This window comes from Spea bombifrons, chromosome 1 (genome assembly GCF_027358695.1).
Source record: "Spea bombifrons isolate aSpeBom1 chromosome 1, aSpeBom1.2.pri, whole genome shotgun sequence".
In the NCBI taxonomy this organism is placed as follows: domain Eukaryota; kingdom Metazoa; phylum Chordata; class Amphibia; order Anura; family Pelobatidae; genus Spea; species Spea bombifrons.
This window is the reverse complement of record NC_071087.1, coordinates 164,321,497-164,332,470: the sequence shown is the minus strand read 5'-3', so window position 1 is coordinate 164,332,470 and position 10,974 is coordinate 164,321,497. Positions and strand designations below refer to the sequence as shown.

Below are 10,974 nucleotides of genomic sequence, written 5' to 3'. Positions count from 1 at the left end.
CCAGGCAGGACCAGCGTTGTAGATAGAAGGAGGGACGTCGCTGCACCGGAGCTGCATTGGCACTGTGGCTATCCGAAGCTTAGCTACACAGCATGGCTACAGCCCACCCCAAACATCAGGCGACATTCATGTTGAGGTGAAACCAGGACTCATTTATTATAAAACAAAGACAGAGTGTCACGATCCCGGCCGGAGTCCGTTACGGAGGGACTCACAGCACCACGCTCCCGTACAGAGCGCATCGCCCGAGTACCCGTTGCGTCACAGTCCCCTCCGGGACGCGTCGCCCGGGTGCAGAAGTCTCTACAAGGCCTGGGCCCATAGTCGATAGGGAGGAGGCTGGCTCTCAGGCCTCTCCAGGGGCCCCAGCGATGGAGGATTCTGTCACACCCTCCTCACACCTAAAGCCCTCTTAGTAGGGAGGATGGAGTCCATCTCAACAACATTTGGCTGATAAAATGGAAGTTAAAACCTATGGTGCTGTATTTGTTTTTTTGAATTTGTAATGTGACGGGAGTGGAGGTTACAAGTTTTCTGCGAGAACACTCAGAAAACAAGCCTTAAGGGTTAACTTGACTGATCTTTTAGTGAATAGACCCAAAATGATAATGAAATGGCTTTGGTTGGGTTGACGCCGCACATGGAGATGATCTCTGTGCACAGAGATTGACGGTTGGTTTTAAAGTGGTTGATGAGTGACGTCCATCGTAGAAGGGAATAGACGGCACCAGTCCCCACTTCATTCAATAGCATATTACTGGGGGCTATTAGCAGCCCCTTTATGTACAGACCGTACCTGTCTCTTTAACCTGTAGAGATTTATGGCAGCATGTTAGGTGTGATTAGTTAATTAATTATTGAGGCATTAATCACATAGTAATTCACAATGTCATTATTTATTTGTGGTTAAACCTTCTGGTGTCGTCCTAATTCATACTGGAAACCACAGAGTAAGACATTTATACTGGTAAATTATCCAAATGAATTCATGACACAGGACCTAAAAATAACTTTTGCATTTTTGATCTCCACGCCCCTGGGCCCGATTATTTATACCCGATATCATTGGCACCTGGAGCCAGAATCTCACCTGCACCTCATCCAGGATACAGAAGAGCAGCTTACAGGTACTTCATTATATCACTTATATGCGACTCCTGTATTTGGTATATACAAACCTTATATACGGAGAATTGTGTATATTCGGCTCATGTGTACGGCGTATGGTGTATATATATATATATATATACATTTTCTTTTTAATGTATATGTATGACTCCGGTATATGGCATATGGTATATATGACTTCTGTATATGGTATATGATATACACAAGTCCTGAATATGGTGTATGATGTATACAACGCCTGTATATGGGTATATGGCATATGGTATCTACTATCTACATCTTCTCTCTATGATGTATGCTATATATACTTTAATTAAGTTTAAAGGAAGGGACTATTTAACCTTGGGGAAACTAAAATCAGTGACAGTCTGTGGCAGGCCAGCGCGATATAATCAATCTCCTCTACTGAATTTCTAACAATGGGCAGAAAAAGAGGGTCCTGAGTGTAGTGATATGTGCATATTAAAGGACTGTTACTTTAATAGGCAGGGGATTCCCTGAGTAGGAGGGGCTTTCTGTGAGCACATGTTGATCAAGGACTCTACCAGTGATGTTGTTACTGATTAAAGAAAACACAACACTGAGAACAGGAAGTTAAGATGGCTGCTTCCATTGTACGCAAATAAAAGGTTAGGGGTGTAGAGTTTGAGAAAAGTGATCTGACTTAATGCTGTGTGCGGCAGGCCTGTAATAATTTTATGCAGTTTTATACTTTACTAAATTAATAACCGTGGAGGCTGTATTAGCAGGGTCTCCTGTGTCAGGGATGTATCTATGGAAGTTGGGAAGTGCCCTCCTCAGACTTAACATACAGAGGTCTTTATTCTTGTCCCTTGCTGGTCTGTATAGTGTAACTGGGTCAGTTTCTAGCAACATTGCACCGGCCCATTAGGAGAAGCGGTGCAGGGAGGCCAATCGCCTTGGTAAGAATATGCCACTTCCCTGTGTATTAACGCACTCGCTCTCTCCATTTAGGAGTGTCACAAGCTGAAGGAAGCTATGTATGGCCTGGTTATCTTCAGCCTCTGTCTGAGTGCAGTGTACAGCCAGTTCCCCAGGGCTTGCACCACACCAGAAGCTTTGAAGGCCAAGAGCTGCTGCCCAGCATGGGAAGACGGAAGTCCATGTGGTTCACTCTCAGGCCGTGGCCAATGTCGTGACTGGGTAGTATTTACGCCACTGTCAGATAGACAAGTTCCTCAGCCTTATGATGACCGTCTCAAGTGGCCACGAAATTATTTTGACAGTACGTGCGAGTGTTTTGGTAACTACAGCAGCTACAATTGTGGGGAGTGCAAGTTTGGATACTTTGGAGAAAAATGTGACCAAACAAAAACTATAGTTCGCAAAGAGATCAGAGAATTGTCACGCATAGAACAACAACGATTCTTCAGTTACTTGGCTCTGGCCAAGACAACAAAAAGTGAGGACTTTGTTGTCCTCAGCACAGGAAACAGGCATTACCGAGACACACATCGATTTGTAGATGCAACAATTTATGATGTTTTTTCTTGGATACAGTACTATTCCATGAAACCAATCATGATAAAACGCTCAATTATTGATCCTAATAACAACTATACCGATCAAGGTCCAGCTTTGCCAGGCAGGCAACGTGTAGGTCTCTTATTCTTAGAAAAACAAATGCAGCTTCTGACTGGTGATGAACACTTTGGTCTGCCATATCTCGAGACTAACTGCCCCATGTGTAGAGCCAAAGAGTTATTTGGAGCTGATGATGTTCCAGTACACCTGAGTTCTTTTGTTGGCTGGATGGTGAGTCTAATTTCATGTGTTTGTTGTCTTTTAATAGATAAAGCAGTTTTGGGGGGCAGTCAGTAAAGGTTAATTTGTTTTTTGTTAACTAGGACTAAATAGAGAAAACACGGGAAGAACAAAAAGCTTGGCTAATGCCCACCATAACCAACCTAAATTTTAAGTCGTATTTCAAATATTAATATTGTCTTCAGGGGGTGGTGAGTGGGTGAAGAGAAGTTTAGGTTGCCTCTTAGGGGCAATTGAGCCTCAAAAGGAGATTCAAAGGATAGATCAGGAGACTGAGAAGGTTAGTAGAATATATACTGCTTCAGGTAAGTCAATATCTGTGTAAAGACCATCTAGCCTTGACATGGACACAGGGCTGACATCATCTCTTGACAACTCATTCCCAGAAGAATGAGAAAAGACATGGCACTTTTTCTATGACAGCCAAAAGACAAAGAAATAAAGGACAGTATCAGTGCAGAACACACCTCAGCATTCTAATGGTGTTCCTTTGATTAGTTGCATTTTTAGTGAGAAGCCTCCCGAAGTCCCACCATTTCTTATTATTGTTTTATTATTTTTTGTTGGTCTTTTTATACATTGAACATCTCTTTTGACATCTGTCAAAAAGGAGTTTTAAGTTTGAGGCAAGGTAACAAATTGTCACTGTCCCCTGTGTCTTCCATGTAGATATAAATTTTACTCTTAAACTGTCCTTATTCCCAGTCACATGATAATAAAGTGGGCATGCATATGCTTTCTCTTCCAGGACTTTTGCGGTAGGATCGATAATCCTGGTGCCTGTCCAGATGCTGAGGATGACTTTCAGATGGAGCGAGTGCACCGGAATCCAGGGGGCAATCCACATGACAGTACTGCAAGAAGGAGCATCCGAAATATACTGGAAGGTACAAATCTCCTGATACTGTAAACCCGAGGCTTTATGAATTATACATTGTCTGCCAAATGTCCCTAGAACATAATGCTTTGCATCATGTATGGTGCCTCCTTCTGGCTGGCAGCTAATCATGTTCAGGTAGATTTTTCACCACTAAGTACTTGGTTGGGAAGGAAGCATTCAACCCAGAGGGTCAGTAATGAAGGGACCCACACCACATTTGAAAGGCATTATATTCAGCATACACAGGTGGGGCCCTACATTGGTGCCCTAAATGGGTTTGTTGTGAAATCAAAGTCTTTGTATGTTGGCTGTTGAGGTGTAGAATCAGTAATATTCCATAGATACATAATATGAGGAAGACCCAATCAGACCCTTTATATGCAGGGCAACCTCTGAGCTGGACCCTTTATAATGCATTGTCAATGCAGTGAAATTACCATATTTGCTCGATTATAAGTCAAGGTAACCATCGTCTTATATTCAAGGTCGTCTTCTAATAAGACGTCAAATAGAGGTCTGACTACAAGACTAAGATCCGGTTCCCCCGCAGTGCTACAGGGGACCTGGATCCTCCTCTCCGGCAGCCGGTGAATGTCTGTGCGATGCGCACAGACAACCTCCGCTGCTGCTGGCCAGTGCTTCCTCTGGGGGCTTCTATGATGTAGCGCTGGCATCACATGACCTTCTGGTGCTCCACCAAAGAAGCCCCGGCTTAAGTGCCGGCAGCAGCGGAGGTTGTCTGTGCGCATCCCACAGCCAGTGAACGTTTGCGAGATGCGCACAGACATCCTCCGCTGCTGCCGGCACTTAAGCCGGGGCTTCTTTGGTGGAGCACCAGAAGGTCGTGTGATGTTGGCTCTCCATCATAGAAGCCCTGTGGAAGTACTGGCCAACAGCAGCGGAGGTCTGCATCGCGCAGACCTCCACCGGCTGCCGCACTAGACACCAGGGAGTCTGAAGCACGGGCCACAAGGCATTGCAGGGAGGCAGAGTGGCATGCAGGGGGTATAAGGCATATCAGGGGGGAGAAGCAAATAGGGGGTTAAAAGGCATATCGGGGAGGCAGAGTGGCATATAGGGGTGTATAAGGCATATCTGTGAGGCAGAGTGGCAAATAGGGAGTTAAAATGCATGTCAGGGAGGCAGAGTGGCATATAGGTGTATAAGGCATATCTGGGAGGCAGAGTAGCAAATGGGTTAAAAGGCATATCTGTGGGCAGAGTGGCATATAGGGGGTATAGGGCATATCTGGGGCAGATGTGCATAACTGGGGCAGAGTGGCAAAAAAAGGAAATAAAAACAAAACATGCATTTTTCTCAATCATAGTTTTTATTAAATATGAAAAAATAATTTACATGTGAATTAATATTTACTAGTAAAACTTTTTTTTGCTATAGGTTAGTCTTATGTTCAAATTTTGGGGGGGTAGTCTTATAATCGAGCAAATACGGTAAATTCTTACTCTTGAAAATATCCTATACTTTGAAAATAAACTCCAGACGGAGAACAAGGTTATTCATACTTATTTTGCCGTATGCTGGATTTTCTGCATTGCAGATTTCGTGAGACCATCGGATGGGGAGACATTAGAAAGGGACATGCCCAACCTTGGAGGAACCACGTCAAAAGATCTATTATTATTGTTGCACCGTGTCTTCCGTGACAAGTAAGTTACATTGCCAGTCACATGTGTCTAATAACTAATGACTGAGTCAGAATTGGGAAAGATTTGGAGGCGGGGTTCTAAACCAATATAACATAGGAGGTATAACAAGGCAGAGATTTGCCCCTACTGGACATTAAAGTAAGAAAAGGATGAATGAGGCAACAACAGTTTGATTCACTGACCCCTCAGTAGAGATCTAGAAAAGACCAAAGTTGAAATCCCTTATTTAAAAGTCATGAGGTGGTTGCAAGGTACACAGTATTTTAATGTTAAGTGCTTGTGAGGCATGACTTACACATTTGTCTTCCGTAGGATTTTTGAAGTATGGCTGAGAATGTATAATGGGAATTCAAGTAGTTATCCTAACAATGATGAGCTGGGACAAGGACCCAATGAATGCTCCACCCCGTCCTTGCCCTGCTATTTAAACAAAGATCTGCTTCAAGTATCTACTAAATTTGGATATAAATATTCTGTATATCAGGACCTGTAACTCTGCAAATCTAGAATGACTGACAAACACTGAGCACAACACCACGCGACACACCAACACTCGGCTCACAAACACTTTCTAGATAGTACAGAGACAAGGGCACCCAGACATAACCATGACGCAGACACTCAGGTCGGCAGAGAGATACTCATCTTCCAAATATTGGATGAATTGTTCTACATTTTGGATGATTAGCTAAGTGAAGCCTCACAGATTCAATCTGTGCTGAATCTTTCGTATATACTTTATCAGTAATACACAAAACCCCAGAGAATAAATAGTCCTCTCTCATTGTAATCACTTTTCTCACCGTGTTAAACGGACAATGTGTAAAACTGCCATTATTCTCATATTTTCTGTTCCGGACTCTATCGGGGTAGGCAAAGCATCTGTACCCAGACACCTGTGTCCATGACAAGGCTTGTGGGAGCTATTGTTGCATATGGAGCATTTAGTTAAAAAGAATCTTGCTGCCTACCCCTGTAGTGATGAGAAGTTCGGATCATTAAAGTGAATCGGATCATTTCGATTCGTTCACTGAAATGATCCAATTCATGATCCGGATCTTCGGATCACTCAGTGTGCCTGCACGGAGTTACTGTTTTCCAGTAACTCCGTGCAGGCACACTAACGATTGGCCCCGCCCCTTTCATTATGAATCCTCCCCCCTGCCTCCAGTGAAGTCAATGAAGGCAGAGAGTCGTTCAAAGATTCGGATCTTACAGGGATCCGAATCTTACAGTGATCCGGATCATTGTAAGATCCGGATCTTTGAACGACTCTCTGCCTTGATTGGCATTCTAATCATTCAGAGAATATCACCATACTGTTATAAATAATACATTAATAATCACTGCCCCCAGGATTTACATTCCCCTTTACCTGCAACTGCACCTTAAGCTAACTTTATTAAATTAACCCTAAACACCCCATCAACCATGACTGCCCCTAAAATTAACCCTTAACACCCCATTAACCATAACTGCCCCCAAATTAACCCTAAACACCCCATTAAGCATAACTGCCCCCAAATTAACCCTAAACACCCCATTAAGCATAACTGCCCCCAAATTAACCCTAAACACCTCATTAAGCATAAATGCCCCTAAATTAACACTAAAGACCCCATTAAGCATAACTACCCCCAAATTAACCCTAAACACCTCATTAAGCATAACTGCCCCTAAATTAACACTAAACACCCCATTAAGCATAACTGCCCCCAAATTAACCCTAAACACCTCATTAAGCATAAATGCCCCTAAATTAACACTAAAGACCCCATTAAGCATAACTGCCCCTAAATTATCCCTAAACACCCCATTAAGCATAACTGCCCCTAAATTAACACTAAAGACCCCATCAACCATACCAATTTATTAGGTAATTTATCTGGAGTACATGCAATTAATTTAGGGGCAGTTATGGTTAATGGAGTATTTAGGGTTAATTTCAGGGGCCGTTATGGTTAATGGGATCTTTAGGGTTAATTTCAGGGGCAGTTATGGTTGATGGGGTATAAGGGTTAATTTTATGCTGATGACTGAGGGTTAATTTAATTAATTTAATAAAGTTAACTGTAGGTGCAGTTATAGGTAAAGGGGGGGCAAACTCAGGGGAATCTAAATCCTGGGGGCAGTGTGAACATTATTAATGTATTTATTTATAAAAGTATGGTATCAGTAATATTCTCTGAATGATTCGAATCTCTGTAAGATTCGAATCCTTGTAAGATCCGGATCCCTGTAAGATTCGAATCATTTGAGTCATTCGACTCTTCGGATCATTTGACTCTTTGAACGAGTCTCTGACTCTGAGTCATCGTTCCTCTGTGAATGAATGAGCTGTAACCTGACCCCAGAGTCTGTGTCTGAGTGCTCTGCAGATGACTCACAGCTCTAGGATCAGGTTACAGCTGCATGATTCACAGACTGAACTGCTACAAATGAATCGTTCAGTCTAGTGAACCGATTCATCCGGATCACTAAAAAGAACCGGATCAAATGAACGATTCATTCATGATCCGGACATCACTATACCCCTGCTCTTTAACCCTTTTACAAGGAAAAATATATTTCTGGTTCCAGGATTATCCCTGTATTCATAACACAAAAGCGCCCCCTCTAGCCAGGGATGGAAAGTAGCTACTTAGTTATCATGTATGGTGTGGCGGGCCCTGGCAGTTATTTCTATTTGTTCTTTTTTATTTATATATGGGATTCATTTAATAATATGTGAGCGAGGAAATTTGATTTCAGACCATAGAATTCCCAGTTTCAAACCTAATTGCACAACATTTATCTGCAATTCAGCTTATACTTTGGAGACCATGCACTTTTGGAACCTCAAGTACACGTTTACTGCGCTCTAACACGTTTACTGTGCTCTAATACGGTTACTGTGCTCTAACTCTCAGTGTTTCTAAACCACATACACAATTGGACAATTTAATGTCTTTACTGTATTATTTCCTTTATTTTTTTCCTCATGAATGAATATTTAGAAAACAAACAATAAAAGACGACTATCCTGTACAACTGAGCCCTTTCCAATTATTACAGAGTAATTATAAAGCATCAAGAAAAAAAATACATGACCCTTTAAAGGAACAATCATATCTCTTCTTATTTAATGCTGGAAAAGAAAACCCTGGTTGCCGCTACCATGGACATGTTATGGAACCAAAATAATATCTATATATCTATCAGCAAGAAACGCTTTTAGCTTTAGTGAATATAAGCTGGCTCTGACCAGTATAAAAGGTCAAACCTCACGCAAATATGCGAGAGACGCAAGTAGCAGTATTTTAGGACGTTCAGTACAAGTTACACAAATACGTACTCTAAGTTTTACTAACCGCAAAGATATCCGGCTGGCATTTTGTTCTAGATACAAGGAAATTGCCTAAGTATCGCCTGATGTTTGTTTGTAACGGTTTTCTGCCTATATCCGCATAGTTTTAATGAATTAACCAATCGAGATGATTTATGTTGTAACGGGTTCACCAAGAGAGCTGTAGTAACTCCCAGAGATCACCCAGTATCCTCCTGTTGTCCCCAGAATCACTTCCAGCACCAGTCAGCATGCGCACCTTGGAACCCTGCTATGTATACCCAATAAGTAGACACAACTACCTTGAACTGAGTACAGCAGGAATGAATGATTTATTGTTGTAAAACAGACTGATATAGCCACAGACCTTCATTAACATAAATTAACATTGATAAACAGGTAGACAACCCAACCTTTAATCCCCTTTAGCTACTGAATCTCCCCCTGGTAGCCATCCTGTTAATGGGATTCGTTTAACAATGGAGTTCCTGCCTGTTTGGCAGCCAGGCTGGAGCCATCTCTGAGTACTTTGGGCCCCTGTATGACAGCTCATTCTGTCACATATCTCCCCTTTTAAAAAGAAGACTGAACTGGGGCCAGACCCCAACCGGGTCTGCATCCAGTTCAGTCGGGGAGCACAGCTCCATTGCTCCTAGAGCCGTGGATGCAGGGGGCTGGCAAAGGGCACCCGTCCCACCAACCAGTTCCGGGGTGCACTCAGAGACTGGGGAGTTCGGGTCCCAGACGAGGACATCAGTCCCACTCGCCAGGGCAGGGAGACAGGGCCCATAATCTGCGGGTAGCAGGCTTGCTTTCAGTCCTCTCCAGGGGCTCCAGTGATGGACAGTTCCGTCACACACTCCATCACATATCTCCTTTTTCTGGGGGAGACTGACGTCTGATAAGACCCCACACGGCTTGACTCCAAAGTCAGTCTGTATATCCGGACCACCACTGCCAGCCACAAATTGGTACTCCCCAAAACAATTTAACAAAGGTCCAGTACTCACTAGACTTGGGCACCAGGGGGCTCTTCGTGTTCGTCTTCGTGCTCGTCTTCGGGGGGAAAAAACCTTCGTATTCCGCGAATATTCGCCCGTTCCTGTCTTCTCTTCGGGCGAATATTCGCGGACATTCTTCGTGCTCGTTTAATCTTCGTTTCCTTCCCGGTTGCCTAGCAGGGGTTAATACGGGGTTAACAACACATCGGAGCAGCAGCAGCTGCCGTGAAGGAACGTGTGTGCAACTCTATTGGTCGTTTCGGCAGGGGGCTGGTCTGGCATCAACTAGTGAATTGCAGAACGCACTTCATTTGTTGATGGCAGGCCAGCCCCCTGCCGAAACGACCAATAGAGTTGCACACACGTACTGAGGTGTACTGTACACAAAATGACCTAGAGACAAATGCTCCAAGGAACTTGGCCTCCGTTTATCATACACAATCACACATCCATAGATGTTTAATAAAAGAATAGGGATTTTACATTTTTAAATTGATTTTGGACCACTTGTAAAACATTTGCTACCTATTTACAATGGCATACTTTGCAACAACCCAACTTTTACTGGACAGGACTGGAAAAAAGCAGGACTGTCCACCAAAATCTTGGGTGTGTTGGCAGGTATGCGGATGGAAAAATGTTGGACAAGAACTAAAAAATAGCTTAGGGTTAAAGTACGGTTATGTTTAAGATTAGTAGCAGTGCACTGCTTTGGTTAAAGATGTATTATGTCTAAATAATTTTTAATTTTAATGGGTTTTAAAAAAAAATTAGGGGTTTATTTAAATGTATTTTAAAGTTAGATTTATTATTTAGTACTTTATTATATTTATTTAATGTTTATACTAGTGCTACCTACCGAGCTATAACTACCAACATGTATTTGCATGCCTAGTTTAGCTAAATTAGATGGGACAGGACTGGAAAAAAGCAGGACTGTCCCTGAAAAAGTTGGGTCTGTTAGCAGGTATGTGGATGGAAAAATGTTATAGTATGAAGTGTGAGTTATAACATTAATGCTAGTGAGTGTAGAAATGAAGGCCAGGACAAATAACAAGAGGAAAGGTCCTTGTGATTTGTGCATTGTACGTGTATGTGTTATCTGTGTTATGTGTGTTGTCACTTGTCACTGGGTTATATGTGTTATGTGTTTTATGTGTTATGTCACTGTGTTATTTGTGTTATTGT

At 42.6% G+C, this 10,974-nt stretch overlaps 1 protein-coding gene across 1 annotated transcript; it reads left to right on the top strand.

Annotated features, from left to right (window-relative positions):
- The first annotated feature begins 2,127 nt into the window (after positions 1-2,127).
- LOC128472830 (tyrosinase-like) lies at positions 2,128-5,953 on the top strand. The gene is made up of 4 exons (XM_053454794.1): positions 2,128-2,904; positions 3,662-3,800; positions 5,352-5,460; positions 5,773-5,953. The coding sequence occupies exons 1-4, from the start codon at positions 2,128-2,130 to the stop codon at positions 5,951-5,953; spliced, it is 1,206 nt and encodes a 401-aa protein (XP_053310769.1).
- Positions 5,954-10,974: the final 5,021 nt, after the last annotated feature.

Coding starts and splice junctions, on each gene's coding strand:
- LOC128472830 (XM_053454794.1), top strand. CDS start 2,128: ATGTATGGCCTGGTTATCTTCAGCCTCTGTCTGAGTGCAGTGTACAGC. Junction 2,905..3,661: donor GTTCTTTTGTTGGCTGGATG/GTGAGTCTAATT, acceptor TTTCTCTTCCAG/GACTTTTGCGGTAGGATCGA. Junction 3,801..5,351: donor CATCCGAAATATACTGGAAG/GTACAAATCTCC, acceptor TCTGCATTGCAG/ATTTCGTGAGACCATCGGAT.